The 16,016-nt window shown below is 43.7% G+C and overlaps 1 protein-coding gene and 1 pseudogene across 1 annotated transcript in view; one reads left to right on the forward strand and one right to left on the reverse strand.

The window, feature by feature from the left end:
- Positions 1 to 4,773: 4,773 nt before the first annotated feature.
- The window catches only part of THEMIS2 (thymocyte selection associated family member 2), a 34,354-nt gene continuing 23,111 nt past the window's right edge, over positions 4,774 to 16,016 (reverse strand). Inside the window, exons 4-6 of the mRNA XM_074305635.1 lie at positions 12,999 to 14,017; positions 10,729 to 10,897; positions 4,774 to 6,404 (exon numbers count right to left, since the gene is read on the reverse strand). Coding sequence (XP_074161736.1) covers positions 6,250 to 6,404; positions 10,729 to 10,897; positions 12,999 to 14,017 — 1,343 coding nt within the window. The 3' untranslated portion in view covers positions 4,774 to 6,249. The remainder of the gene's footprint in view (positions 6,405 to 10,728; positions 10,898 to 12,998; positions 14,018 to 16,016) is intronic.
- LOC141563889 (splicing factor, proline- and glutamine-rich pseudogene) lies at positions 7,467 to 9,717 on the forward strand (annotated as a pseudogene).

Below are 16,016 nucleotides of genomic sequence, written 5' to 3' on the forward strand. Positions count from 1 at the left end.
AACAACCAATTCTTGTTTCTTTTTGACTTCACAGGTGTTGAGTGCTGGGCTCCTCAATGATAATCTAATTCAGCTTCTTTTTGCAGATGAGGAAGCAGTCCCTCCTGCCTGAGGTCCCATCAAACTACTAGAATCCAAACTTCCTGACTTCCCAATCAATCAGGGCCAAATTTCCATTTAAAGAAAAAGGAAAGTTGGCCATAAATACACCAACTACTAAGAATGCAAACTGTTTTACATGTGGCTCTGGCAGGTTCATTTTCCCAATTCTGTTTGTGTCTGGCTTAATATCCTAATGAATTTGCTGTCCTAAAAATGTTTGGAGATATCTTTTTTCTTCCAGGTTAATTGATTCCTTTGGTGATTCCCCATTGCCTTCTTTTCAGTGGTGTTTTTTATTTTCTTGTTCTTAACCATTATTACACATGATCATTTCCTTAGACACAGAAGTATAGAAAAAAGATATATATATATATGAAACCATGAATATTATATCAACTTGTATTTTCAAATAATAAATTTGATGTTTCAAAAACTGTTCTTATTTGTGCCTTCTGAACCACTTCTTTGCATTTAAAAAAACTACTAAGTTGCCCTCCTTTGGAAGATGGGATGAGATTTCTATTAATCCCCCTTTCCCTTAAAAATCCCCATTCTTCAAACTTGGGGGAGGGAGGGACTCCCACATACAAAAGCATAGGCAAGCAAAACAAATTTGCTAATTATGTCTTAAAATGTTTATCTCAATCTGCCACATTTTGATCAGAAGGTGGGTAGTATTTGTCCTCATCACTCCTTTGGGATCATGCATTGATCAGAGTTCTCACCTCTCACAAAGCTTGTGTCTCTACGAGATCGTAGCTATTGTGTAAATTATTCTGGGACTGATCTGCTGAATCTATCAATCTGCATCAGTTCATACAAATCGTCCCAGGCTTGTCCAGAATTGCCCTTTTCATAATTTCTTAGAGCACAATAGTATTCTATTAATATACCATAATTTGTTCAGTCATTTTGCAATTGATGAATGCTCCCCTGGCTTTCAATTCTTTGCTCCAACAAATGGGTTTAGCCTGGCATTCATTATCTACTCTGTGATCCCTATTTCATAATGGAGTTCTTGATGCTAGTATGGAAGTGACTTGGGATTTTCCAAGGTTTTGCCAGCAGAATATATTTGGCAGTTTGTCAAAATGCAGAGGCTGCAAATATAGGTTGGTTGTACTTGTATGTGAAGTAGCAAATTTGGTCGTCTGTAAATCAGTCTCCCTGAGGCTGGAGAAGATCACCTGTAACTTGGCTGCAAGAGAAGGAATAGTTGGCTAGCAGCACTCAGTGACCCTCTCCCAAAATATATGTCAGGGGAAGGAGGGCTCCGTTGGATAAAGTCATTTATCCCTGAGGTTATTTGTGTAGGTGTCCTGTCCCCTGCCATACTATAAATTCCACGAAGATGGAGAGTAGATGATAGTCTGGGTGAGGGAGATTAGGACAGTGAGTGGTAAATTGTGGGAATTGAATGAACCACTTACTCCCATTTTGTTAATCAGTTCATGAGCAAACTCAATACCTTTCCTATTATAAGTTTAACCCAAATTCTGTCTTTTGAGAAAGCTCTATTCAATTGTGGAAATTAGGGGAAAACCTTATTCCATTATTTGAACGTAGCCTTGCATGACTGGGAAGCTGGACCACCTCTACCTGCTGTACAGAAATCCTTGACTAAAGATTCGAGTTGGACTGACCAGAAACCCAGTCAGATCTGAAGGTCGATGTGAGGATTTTCTCACAATCATACCCCTCAGCAATCCATGTCTTATCTGAAAACTGGCCCCTTACCAATTATTGTTTTCATGTTCCTTTGACTGGATATAGACACTTGGGGAAAGTGAGACACATCTTTTTCTGATTTCAGAAAATTGCACCTGTTCACTCCCTTCCTTCCAATTTGGAAATTCCAATTTCTTCCAATTAGAAGTCGGATCAGCTAATATTGTATTGGTTCCTTTAAATTAATTGGCTTTATTTGATTGCTTTTAACAGATAAAAAAAAAAAAATCTGTCTTCTCATTTATTCAGAGTCCAGCACTAAGCTGAGGAAGGAGCCTAGTCCCGATTTGTTGGGCACTTGACATGCAATGCTTAAAAACTGAACCTTTGTTTTCTCAGACATTTCAGCTTTTATCCCCTCCATGTATGTTTCTCAGTGCTGAATACAGTGCTCTCCACTGATGGCTAAATCTGGCTGACTTCCCAGGGATCGACCCATGGTGCGTAGAGGATGGGTTCTCTCTACTCTGCCAAGGGCAAAGATACAAGTTGATATAACCATGGTACAAAGTAATGTACCTTAGAGGATGTTTAGAGAAATGCAAATTATGGCTTTCTGATTATGGGGAAACCAGTCTGAATCATGGCATTCCCTTTGCCTCTAGACCTGGAAAAAACTCAATTCCAGAAACATGTATCTAAGTGCAAAAGATACCCTTTTGGGATGCTGAGTTTCGTAGCACATGTAGTTATATATCCCTGTGACTTTCAGTCAAAACACTTGAAGAAATTAATTCAGGCTATTCACTGGAAGGTCATATACTAAAGCTGAAGCTTAAATTCTTTGGCCACATAATGAGAAGATGGAATTCATAGGAAAATATTCTGATACTGGGAAAGATTGAATGCAAAAAGAAAAAGGGGTGACAGAGGATGAGATGGATGAGGAGCGCCATAGAAACGATGAACATAAGCTTGGACGGACTTCCTGTCCACAGGATCACAAAGCCCTGGACACAACTAATGATTAATTAACAGTAATAAGTTGACTGTAACTAAAGTGTTTGATAAACAGGTCAAACATTGCCCTTCCGCAGCCATGTTTACACTAAGTTCAGTAAGCATTTATTATACACTTGCTGTGTGTAAGGTCTTGTGTTTATTAGGAAAATAAGCCTTGACCAGTCTTTAAATAAATGTTAAAGATATGAGTAACAAGCAAAGAAATGTATAGATTATTATGCAAGGAAGCACAGATGGCTCCAGGTGTCACCACGGCTTGATGTACTTCTGGAAAGAAAACAATAATAGTTGACATTCGGATAGCACTTACTATTCGGTAGGCACTGGGCTAAGCACTTTACAAATAGCTCATTTGTAAAGCCTGGGACATAGGTGTTATTACCTCATCAGTTCATAGACACCTTCTCAGGTTTCTCTGTAACCATCCCCTTTATCATTCCTTATAGCACAATAGTATTCGTTTATTAATTGATGGGAACCCCTTGATTCCCTTCCTTTGCTCTTGAAAAGAAAGTTGCTGTATTTTTTTTTTTACCTGTTTGTCATTTTCTTCCTTCTTTGATTTCTTTGGGGGTACAGACCAAGTAGTGATATTACACTAATGCACAAAGGGCATGCACATTTTAATAACTTTTTGGGCCTACTTCTACTTTGCTTTCCTAGATGACTGGACTCCTTTACAGCTCCACCCATAGAGTAGTAAAATACTTATTTTTATACATCCCCTCTGGCATTTGTTATTTTCCTGTTCTGTCAACTTTGTCAGCCTGATGAGTGATGCGAAACTTTGAAGTTACTTTCATTTGCATTTCTTAAATTAGTAATGATTTAGGGCATTTTAAAAATATGACTGTTGATAGCTTTTGATTGCCTATTCTTACCCATTGACCTCATTTATCAATTAGAGAAAGACTCTTCTTAGAAATCTGAATCAGTTCCCTGTACTCTTCATTCAAGATCCACTTGATCTTTATCATTTTGTCTCATTTACTTTTGACTTTTTGGTGATATGTTCTTTCTACTTACATTGTTGGAGTTACTTTGTGAATTATTTTCTTAGCTCTGCTTATTTCCTTCTGCATCAGTTCATATAGATCTTTCCATGCTTTTCTATATTCATCAATCATTTCTTACAGCAGTAATATTCCATTCACACTCATGTTGCACGGTTTGTTTTGTCCTCTAATTCATAGGTGTTTACTTTATTTCCAATTCTTAGCTATCACAAAAACTACTGCTATAAATATTAATTTTTTTCTGTTCCTCTAGACCAGAGGAGCTCTGTGCCATGGAATGGACCATTTTGATATTTATATCATCTGCCGGCCATATAAAATTATCACCTTATAGAACTCAAGCAGTGGGAGGGGGTTGTGTATTACTGGATTTACTGTCAATATTTCTCCCTGAAACTCATTTAACTTTTCCTTTGGGCATTTTTATAATATGCCATACGTATTGGGATTTTTCTTTATTCATTGCCTATGGTAATTTTCAGCAAAATAGTTTTCCTATTTAGCTCTTTTAGTTAAGTCTATTCTTTTTGCTTTGCTTTGAGATCATAATTTTGACCATCACCTTTTTAACTCTAGCATGGCATATTTGCCTCTGCACATTTCAGGTGTGTTCCTTGAAACCAGCATACACTGTGTCCCCAAAGTCTTAGATATAAAACTACTGAAATCTATAAATTGCACTGTAATTGTAGACTTCAATTTTTTTTTTAACATAATAGCTTTTTATTTTCAAAATATATGCAAAAATAACTTGCAACATTCACTCTTGCAAAACCTTGTATTCCAAAATTTCTCTCTTCCCTTCCCCCCACTCCCTCCCCTAGGGAGTAATCTAATAGATGTTAAACACGTACTTTATCATGCTGCACAAAGAAAATCAGATTAAAAAAGAAGAAAAAAATGAGAAAGAGAAAAAAGAGCAATTAAACAACAATAAGAGGTGAAAATACTGTTATGATCCATAATCAGTCCCCATAGTCCTCTCTCTGAATGCAGATGGCTCTCTCCATCAAGTCTATTGGAATTGACCTGAATCACCTCATTGCTAAAAAGAGCCACTAGACTTTAATAGTTTTAATAGCTTAAAACTGCATTAAGACTTTTGAAACAATCTACATTATAAGAATCTACTTTCTGATATATCCTACTATAGTATTCAGTCTTAAAGGTCAATGGATCATATTAATATTGATTTTAATTGTGTATTTCTCTCCATTTTATTCCTTATACTTTCCTAATTTTTATTTTCTACTCCTTTTTTCCCCCCTTTTTCAAACACTGGACTGAACTGAAAAGGAGTGAATTCAGAACCAAAGTTCCAGGTTTGGTGTGATCTGCCCTTTCCCATGTTTCTTCCACTTAGAGACAAATAACACTCATATCCTTTCTATCTTTTCTTTTAAGTGCTTCTTCAAACTCCACCCTTCTTAGAATAGTTTTACTTAAGATATCCCTCTTTAAATGTATCATCCCTTTTATTCCTCCCTTTATTCTCTTTGTCTCCTCTTTTTATCTTTTAAATTATTATTTTTATTTATTTCATTAAATATTTCCCAAGTACTGTGCTAAGCACTGGGGGTACAAATACAAAAAAACAAAACAAGACAAGACAGCATCTGCCTTTAAAGAGCTTACATTCATTTATTTTTTTACTTAAAAATTTTTTTTTTTTCCACTTAAAAATCTGTTCTTTTCCTCCCATTTCCCCTCACTGGAGAAGAAAAACAGAAAAACAAACTCTTGAACAAATATGCACAAACAAAATTTTGAATGACAACGTCCAAAGAAATTTGACTTATTCGGTACCCCCTGAGCAGCTCCCTTTCTTCCCGTCAGGAGGTGGCCGGCATACTTCATCACGAGTCCCCTGGAATGGCGGCTGGCCATTTCATTGCTCAGAGTCCTCAAGTTTTTCAAAGTTCTTTGTCTTTACAAAGTTGTCACTGAATAAAATGTTCTGTCTCTGGAAGGACCTTACCTTCTAACCGGGGAAGACAAAACACAAGTGGGAGGATGGACAGGGTTTTGTCCTTGCTATTCTGACCTAAGAAATGGTGGATGAAACCAAAGGGCTACTGGTTGACACGCCCTTTTCTGGGCCTAGTGGTGGTGGTTTAATTACTATTCCTAGAGCAGGATCTGGGAAGCTGTGGGGTGCTCTAGGGGCAAGAGCCTATAGACGCCAACAGCAACAGAGGGGAGCTTCTGGGCCGGGCTAGTGGAGCGGGCCTTCACTGATGTAAGTCCAGGTGGGCTCAGGAGCAGGGAGTCTGAGGATGGCCAGAGCTCACTAGTGTGTAGGGTCTGGGTCGGAGCCAGAGCTGTGCCCCCCTCCACGCTGGTTCTCAACTGCACCCTAGGAACAAGAGGGAGCCGGGAGAGTCGACCCCTGTGGCATCCTTCCTGTCTTGGTCCTGGTAGGGGAGCGTAGCCTCGTCCTTCATCTGAATGGTCTGCGGGAACGAAACTTGTCCACACACTCATAGCTGTGGTCACAGTAGGGCTCTACGGTCTTCTGGTTCCCGACGGTGTGCTTGAGCTCCTCTTCAGGATTCTCATAATCATGGTCAGAGTCATCATCAGATTCTCTCTGCTCTGAGCCAGCCCAAAGAAGGGGAAGAAACAGCATTACTTAGTTCTGAAGGCATGGGGTATTCTGGCTCATTTCTACACCCAACGCCACCTCCCCCTTGCCTCTCCAGCTTAACTTCCCACCCCTACTCCATCTGCTCTTCTCTTCCCTTCATCCTTCCTATCAAAGAATCCTGGGAATCTTCTTCCCCCTCTTCCTTCCACCTCTTTGGCTCCTTCAGGGAGACTTCCAAAACTGAATTCTTCCCCCTACCATTGCTCTTCTCCTAGGCGTTATCTCAGACCACACTAAATGTTTTCTTTGTTCAGGATTTGTATAAGATTTAGTGCCAGAAGAGGCCTTTGAAGGAAATTTAATCTAACCTCTTCATGAAGGCCCAGAGTGGTTAAGTGGCTTGCAGAAAGTCACAGATAAAGAGTAATTTGTTAAAAACCAGACTAGACCCCAGACTTCTGATTCCCAATTCCCCACTGTGTGTTGTGTGTATATATGTACATATGTGTGCGTGTCTGTGGACACACTTTAATAGCTTACAACTATTGATATATTAACATATGTGCATATATTTATATTACATAGACTATCCCAGAAGTCTTAGTGCCATTTTAAGCTTTAATAGCTTAAAACCAATCATATTTTAATATGTGTAAATATACACATAAATGGAACAACATTTATACTATATATATGCAGAATATTGCAAAAGCCTTAGGGGTACCTTAAATTTTAATACTTTAAAATGGCACTAAGACTTTTGAGACACCCTGTGTATATAGTTTACCATATGGATTTGTCTTTGCTCAGTTCTCCATCAGTGGTTCTGGTTCACTGAGGGCAGGTTTATTCTGATTCTCTGTCCAGTCTAATGTCACAGAGATAATGACAGTGGGCAAGACGGACATCAAGTGATACCAGTATTTAAAAGCCTGAATCCTTCTGAACTCTTTGGTTCCTCATCTGTATAATGAGGATAATACTTTGACCCATCGGAACACAGGAGGTTAGTGTAGACATTCCCCGAGCGACTTCTCCGCTTTTGCTTCGCCTACCTGCTGATCACGGACATGTCCCGGACCGGTTCCAGAGTTGGGGGGGGCGGCTTCCACCGGTGTGGTGGTGGCAGAGGGTGAGGCAGAGGCCTAAGCCATGACTTCTGTTCACCGCCACCGGGCATGGGCCTGAGCTAGAATCCAAGGCCTCTAGGGCCAGGCTTCATCCAGACCGGACCTAAGCCTAACATCCCGCCGCCTCCGGCGCAGGTACTGGCACAGCAGCAAGCACAACAGGTGGCAGTGGAGGCGGCAGCGCAGCAGCAACAGGTGTTGTCCCCGACCCAAAGCCAGGGCAGCACCCCCGGGCCCACAGAGGGTACCACAGAGCCGGCCTCTATTTCAGTGCCATCCGTGCCAACCTCTGGCTCCGGAGGGCCTCAAGGCCCAGGCTCAGCAACCTCCCAGGCTTCATCTGGACCATCGGCCCCTTCTAGGGGTCTCAGCAGACCTTTTCCACCCTGGCCTCCGTGTTCTCCCGCTGGAGTGGGGGCTGTCCCCTCCGCCCTCAGGCTCCTCTGGGCCTAAGCCTGATCCCAACCCTGGTGGGCCCAAAGGCAAGATGGCTGGAGGACCCAAAACTGGTGGGCCAGGCCTCATTCCTCCCGGAGGACACCTAAAGCCACCACACTGGGCACGTGCCGGCAGCACCACCCATTGTACCACCAGCAGCAGCCACCTCCCTACCACCAGAGGGCCCCCCCCCCCCCCCCCCCCCCCCCCCCCCGCGGACCCGCAGGCTGCAGTGAAGAGAAGCTCTCGGACTCAGAGGGTTTTAAAGCAAATTTGTCCCTATTGAGGAGACCTGGAGAGAAAACTTATACCCAACGATGTAGGTTATTTGTTGGAAATCTGCCAGCTGATATTACAGATGAAGACTTTAAAATATTATTTGCTAAGTATGGAGAACCTGGTGAAGTCTTTATCAATAAGGGTAAAGGATTTGGATTCAACAAACTGGAATAGAGAGCACTGGCAGAAATGGCCAAAGCAGAACTTGATGATACCCCCATGAGAGGATGACAACTTCAGGTTCGTTTTGCCACACATGCTGCCGCCCTGTCTATACGAAATCTCTCACCCTATGTTTCCAATGAATTATTGGAAGAAGCATTCAGCCAATTTGAACCTATTGAAAGGGCTGTGGTAATTGTTGATGATTGAGGAATATCTACAGGAAAAGGCATTGTTGAATTTGCTTCTAAGCCAGATGCAAGAAAAGCATTTGAAAGATGCAGTGAAGGAGTATGTTTGTTGACAACTCCTCGACCAGTCATTGTGGATCCTCTTGAGCATATAGATGATGAAGATGGTCTTCCTGAAAAGCTTGCCCAGAAGAATCCAATGTATCAAAAGGAAAGAGAGAACCCTCCATGTTTTGCTCAGCATGGCACCTTTGAAGTTTGAATATTCCCAGAGATGGAAGTCTTTAGATGAAATGGAAAAGCAGCAGAGGGAACAAGTTGAGAAAAACATGAAAGATGCAAAAGACAAACTGGAAAGTGAAATGGAAGATGCATATCATGAACATCAGGCAAATCTTTTATGCCAAGATCTAATGATGCATCAAGAAGAGCTGAGAAGGATGGAGGAACTTCACAATCAAGAGATGCAGAAATGCAAAGAAATACAGTTAAGGCAAGAGGAAGAACGCCAAGAAGAGAAGAAGAAATGGTGATTCGGCAGCGTGAGATGGAAGAGCAAATGAGATGCCAAAGAGAAGAAAGTTACATCAGATGGAATACATGGATCCTCATGAGAGAGAGATAAGACTGGAACAGGAACAATGAACATGGGAAATCCCTATGGCTCAGGAAGCCAGAAATGTCCACCTTTAGATAGTGGTGGCACAGGTTATGAGGCCAGTCCTAGAGTTCCACCAACAGCCCTGAGTGGTTCCATGATGGGAAGTGACATGCGTACTAAGCGCTTTAGGCAGGGAAGAGCTGGGCCTGTGGGTGAGCAGGGCCCTCGAGGAATGGGACCTGGAACTCCAGCAGGATATGGTAGAGGGAGAGAAGAGTATAAAGGACCAAACAAAAAGCCCTGATTTTAGATGTGATATCTAGGCTTTCATTCCAGTTTGTTTTTTGTCTTTTCTTGTTTAGATACCGATCTTTTTAATTCTTGCATTTTAGTAAGAAAGCTACATTTTTATGGATGTTAGAAATTTATTGACCTAATATTTGTAAATGGTCTGTTTGGGCAAGTAAAATTATGTAATGTAGTGTTTCAAAAAAAAAAAAAAAAAAAAAAAAAGGAGAAAATCTAAGAAACATCTGATACTGAAAGAGCATGGCTGATAAGAAGGACTTGAAAACCAGCAGAAATCATTGGATTCCTTGAGATGAAAAATTGTTCATGACGACTATTGTAGGATTTTAAAACTTGCAGGAATTATTGGATTTCTGGCACATGAACTAATGGACAATGGACTTATGGACAGGTATAAATTCTCAATTTATGATTATTTGATCATGTTATTTGTTACATCACTTCCAGCATGTGTTATGATACTATGTGTTTATGTAATTTATGTAATTATGTGTAATATCTCCCATATTGATGGATTTATGTATACCTGTTTCAAGGTCATGACCATCCCATGTTCTAAATCAAAAGAAAGGGGGAGATGTTAGGATTACTGGGTGCTAACTCGGTTGTATTTAACATAGTATTTAACAATTCTCTAGCTCAGAATTCACACCTTTAAAAGGAGTTTAAACCTTTAAAGGAGTTTACACCTTTGGAATACCCACAAGTCCATTCTCTGGGAGGATAAAAGGAGCCAGGATTCAGGAAGAAGAGGATTTGAGATTCTACCTTCACTCTGGCTGGAGGCTCCAGAAGCCTCCCAAGAAACCTGTTTACAGAGAAAAGGATTTACAGAAAAGAAACTTCCTCCCAGAGAAGGATTACAATTGAGAGACAACAGGACACTACATTCATGTCCCTGCTATGCTAAATTAGACAACCGAATTAGCACCTAGTAATCCTAATATTTGGTATTTTTATTTTTTTGTGTTTAAAAACATAATTCTGAGGGCCAAAGGAGTCCAGGCCACTGTTGAGTAAAGAGCAAGAATGAGTCTAGAGCTGAGAGTAGATCTATTCCAGGCTCTGGCACTTACCTGTTCTCCTCCACTACTTCCTAACCCCAATAATCCTGGATGGAACTGCATGGAAAGGAGGCGCTATGGGGTTCATCCATCTTCCTGGGGAGCCCCAGGCAAGGACATCATAAGTTGGACCTCAGAAGTGGTCACGGGTAACATACCTGAGCTCTTTATCAGTGGCTTGGGGGCTTGGCAGAATTTGGACTTCACACTATACAGGTTTGAGCAGCTCTTGGAGGGCTGCGGCAAGGGCCAGGTTCTGATGTTTTTGATGGGGTCTTGAGGCAGCTGCTTTGAGGCCTTTTTCTCTGGCTCTGGGAGTTGATTAGGCTGTGAATGGGAGAGAAGAGCTGCCAAAATCAGCCGCAGCCCAAGAAACCAGGCAGCAGGCCTAATTAAAGGCAAGTGAGCAGGGTTAATTAAAATCAGGCAATGAAGTCTCATAAACATGTGAAAATGAAGGGGGCAGGAGGTGGGTCTGCCCGCTGGGATTGCAGGAGGAAAGGGGTGATTTGAGACAGGTTATTGGTGGGGCAGAGAGGGACTGTCAGGACCAGTTTCTCACAAATCTGTGTGCTCAGGAATCCTGCTGATTACTCACAGCTGTAGGCTCAAAGGAGTGAGAGGAGGAAAAGGATAAGGGAAGAGAAAAAAACAGGAAGAAAGCCCTTTGGGAAGTCAGACTTGCTGATCCCCTGCAGTATGATTCTCTTGATTCCCTAGTGGTCAAACTTCCCAAAAGATGGCTTCCCTTGCTCAGTTGACTCTGCTTTCTCCCCTCACTCTGTGCTCTTTGATCTGGTGTTTGCTCATCATTTCCCTGAAACCACTCTATCCAGAGTCACTAGTGACCCACTAGTCCCCAGTTCCAAAGGCCTTTCTTTTTCAGCTGTTATTCTCTTCTGCATTCGACACTCCCTCCTTGTGGATACTCCCTCTCCTCAGTTTGGGGCTCTCCTATTCCCTAGCTGCCCTTCACCAGCTCTGCAGCCCACCTCTCAAATGTGGCCATCACCCACAGGGTCAGTTCTTGGTCCTTCTTCCATCCTCTCCCTACTAGCGTGATCTCATTTACATCCATGGTCTCCACTGTCACTTTTGCATCTGTGAGAGCCAAATGGGTATTGCCAGCACCAAGCTATTTTCTCAGCATGTCCAAGACAGAATTCATCTTTCCCCTGAAACCCGCCCCCACCCCGACTTCTGCCACCTAGGGCACTTCCCTATCTTGTTTGGTTTCTTCTTCCTTCTTGCATTTACCTCCCATACCCAGTTTGGTGTCCAATACTGCCATCTCTCTATTCATGTCTCTTGTGTCCAATCCTTCTGCCACTCGAAACCACACCCCTAGCTCACGTCCACATTCCCTTTCTCCTGGACTTCTGTCCCCTTCCAGCCCATTTTCCATCCAGCTGCCAAAGCAGTTTTCCCCAAGACCTAAGTATGGGACTGACCATGTCATCTACTCCTACTCCAGCAACTCCCTATTAAGTCCTCCCCTATGTAAAGCCCTTTTCAGTCTGGTTCCTTACTACAATTTCAGTCTTCATAGCCTTCTGTACCAGGTGACACAGTGGTTAGCGCTGGGCTTAGAGTCAGGGAGATACATCTCAGCTTCAGAACTTCCTAACTGTGTGACCCTGGGCAAGTCACTTAAGTCTGCCTTAGTTTCCTCATCTGTAAAAATGAGCTGGAGAAGAAAATGGCCTCTAAGGTCCCTTTCAGCTGTAGAGCTAGGATTTTGTGACTTCTCTCCCCATCTCCATTCAGTTATCCTTCCAACAGGATCTTTTCCCCCATCCTTTCTGTTCCCAGCACCTGCAGCCTACTTCACATTCTTATTCCCTCTCCTTGGCACTAGCCTCTACATGTGTCTCTTCCCATCATTCATGCTGCTACCAGAAAAATCTAATCATTGCCATTAAACCCAGGCCAGGGGACCTTGGGCTTAGAATTTTGTGGGACCAAGCTTATATAGGAACTAAGTTAAAATATGAATTAATCTAGGTGGCAAAGGAAGAATTATACCTTTCCTGGGTATCAAAGAGAGAATCTTTAGGTGTTTGTTATTGCTAAACTTTTGGACAAATATTCCTTTATAAAAGTCAATGTGGGAGAATGGAATGGCAATATAAAGGACTCCCCCAAATCTGGAAAATGCAAAGAGTAAGACTTGAGTAGAGAAAGTAAATGTCCCTAAACCCCCTTAAGAGCACCAGAAAGGTGACATGAGGTGTCATGAAATAGGCAATGAGGTCTTTAGGCAGTGAGGATGCAGTGGTAACATTATTCTCTCAACCTAGTTTTTTGACTTTCCACATATTATCCACTTTACCCCCTTCCCAGGACTATTCTTTCTTCACTCCTCTGCTTGCTAAAATCCTTCCTCATACCACTCCATCCCTTAGCCCTGTCCCTCTCAGATACTTACATTGGCTGAACTGCTACTTTTTTTCTTGTTTTTGGGAGGCCTGGGTGGAGGGGCCTGGACGCCGCAGTCTTGCAAAGTCCGAAGTTTGTAGTAGAAGGCTTCTGTTAATTCTTCCACTGTGGAGATTAACAATGGCTCTGCTTGCTCCCCCAGTGGCTCACTGACCACCATGACACTCAGGTCTAGCCATCTGGGGGGGATCTCAAAGCACATTCTAGGGTCAGTAGATAGACTGATGGTCAGGAAGGGCTCTGTGATCTTCTCCTCCAGCTGGAGGCCAAGGAAGGAGGACAGAGGGTCCTCCACAAGGGAATGGTCCTTGCCCAAGACCTTGACTTCACAAGGCAGTGAGATCTGGGTGATCAGGCTGGCCAGACTGTAGCGTTTGCCATCACTCATCTCTTCCACAAAACCACAAGAGAAGTAGAGGGGCAGCAAGAGCTGTTCCCTTTCCTCTCCTTCTCCCTCTTCCTCTTCCTCCTCCTCGACTAGATCGCTCAGCCGATTACAGACCAGAACCTCCCCACTGGGGCCCTGGTCCTTCCCCAGCACCTCCATTCGGTCACCTCTGGAAAGGGAAGGGGAAGTGGAGTCTCCAGTCTCACCCTCCCAGTCCTGGGTGGCCACCACACGGAGAGGGAAGCCAGGCTCCAGAGCGCTTAGGAGGTCAAAAGCCGTATGGAACTCTCGGGGCCGGCGCCTCAATTTGCCCTTATAGGCTCCTGAGATGAAAAAATGTCGAGAGGTTTTTCGGCCCCTGCTGGAGGCCAGCACCCGCCACGGTGGGGAGGCTGGGCCATGGACCACGAGCGTCTGGCCCTTCGTCAGGGACCTGTGGAAGACAGAAGGACCGTCGGGGACCTCTAGGACCTTCACCTGCATTGGGAAAGGCCCACCCTGGGCCAAGACTTCGCTTAGCAGCACAGGCTTGATGAAGTGCTGAAGATATTCCGAGGAGCCAGTGACGTCCTCCACATCCACCTCCAGGGTAGACCGGATCTTCACGATGTTTCTACGCACTGTGGAGGGAGGTTTGGTTAGAGCCCTGGTGAGCCTACCTTCTGTCGACCAACTCAAGCAGCATCTTCTCCCCTCCCGCCAGCCAGGCTCCATCCCCAAAAGCTCACTCCCAGGAAGCCTCAGTGGTTCAAGCCACTCTTTTAGAAGGATTGGCCCAAAGGGCCATTGCTTGTCTGAAAGAGGAAGAAGGATCCTTAGAAGGCCTGGAATTCAGGCGAGTCCCACCAACTCGTTTTAGAGAAACTGAGGCCCCGAGCCATCTGCTTCAGACCCCTTGGTACAGATATGGAAGCAGGTCCAAGAGCACCCTCAATCTTGGGGTACAAGAGAGCTTGGTCTTGCACAAAGGTTCTCAGGCTCGGAATCCCATGCCCATGTCAGGCTCCCTGGAGCCCCTCCCTATCTCAGGATCAACCAGACGGGCACAGATGGATTGTGACCACTGTGCCAGCTCCTCGCTGCGGGGTCAGTAGAGCTCCTGCACTGGGGAGCTGCCCAGGATTCAGAACCTTCTCTAGGTTTCCAAGTTCCAGAAATCCCTACAGACACACACACTGCTCTCTCTCTATTTTCCTCTGCTCCCCTTCATGCCACCATTTCTGGGAGGCTTGGAAGGATCACCTCCCCCCCAGTCTGAGACCTCTCCAGGACCCTCTTCCAGACTCGCTCTCATTCCCAAAGCTCCTTCTTCACCACAACACAAATAGGGAGGAAATGCCAGGATCACTCTTGCATTTACAGAAGAAAAACCAAGGTTTGGAAAGACAAAGTAATTTGGTCATGGTAGGCAGAGCTCTGGGCCTGGTATTGGGAAGTAACCTCACCCTGTCTACCTCAGTTTCCTCATCTGTAAAACGTGGGAGAAGGAAATGACCAACCACGCCAGTATCTCAGCCAAGAAAACCCAAACGGGATCATGAAGAGGCAGAGATGGCAGGCAACTGAATTGCTGGACTACACTGAGATTGGCTTAAGTGAGGATAATTAGAAAGAGGCATCTTTTCCAGCATGGCTATCAATGGAATACATTAAACATCCAAAGGGAATTTATTCTTTGCCCTTGCTAATGGCAGGAAATATCCTTTGCCTCTTTCTGTATCCCTGATGCTTAGCACAGTACCTAGCACACAGTAGGTGCCTAATAAATGTTTATCAACTGATAGATTTTTATGTCAGCTCTTCCAGTACTTTAAGAACTTGAGCACTTTCTAGTTATGTGACCATAAGCAAAACTTTTTATTTTCTTCATCTGTAAAATGGGAGCAATAGCAGTCATACCTATCCCACAGATAACTCAAACAGATGTGTTTATGGTAGCAAACACATAAAATATTTTGCAGACCTTAAAGGACTATATAAGTGTTAGCAGTAGCAGACATGCTCACCACCACAGCTACTCAACCTTTTGGAGTGGATATCCCAAATACAGGGTTTTTTCAGCTGTAGGCATTTGGGAATTGAAATCCCACCTATCTCAGTTCTTTGAATTCTGGAGGTCTAAGTAACCCTGATTCCTAACTTGGTCAAATCTCTTTCTTCTCTCTCTTGGATCCTGATTCAGTCCCCATCTGGCTTTCTTGAGGTGAAGGCTAGGGGTTATTGGGGAAATTTCCTTATTCAGCAACTCCAGTCAGCTCCTTCCTAACTCAACTCTGGGTGATGCTGTGTTGTGTGCCATCTCACGGGATGTGCCCCCACAATGGAGGAAAGCTGTGAAATGTGTTAGTGGCGAGGGAACCTGGGAAGAGGCAAAGAGGCTGCTTTCCTGGGACCAAACTGGCAAGGAGAATGCTTGCAGGGGGGACTAGGAGAAGGTGGGAGGCTGCATGGTAGAGCTGGAGCTTATTCTGCGGTCGGCGTGAGCTGTCCTCCCCTGGAGTCCTCCCTGCAGTATGGAGGACTATGCATTCTAGGACTGGAGCATCTCCCATAGAAAGCAGGTTCCAGAATTGGAAAAGCAAGTGATGGAAAAGTTGCCATCAGACCTGATGCTACCCA

Source organism: Sminthopsis crassicaudata, chromosome 3, assembly GCF_048593235.1.
Source record: "Sminthopsis crassicaudata isolate SCR6 chromosome 3, ASM4859323v1, whole genome shotgun sequence".
In the NCBI taxonomy this organism is placed as follows: domain Eukaryota; kingdom Metazoa; phylum Chordata; class Mammalia; order Dasyuromorphia; family Dasyuridae; genus Sminthopsis; species Sminthopsis crassicaudata.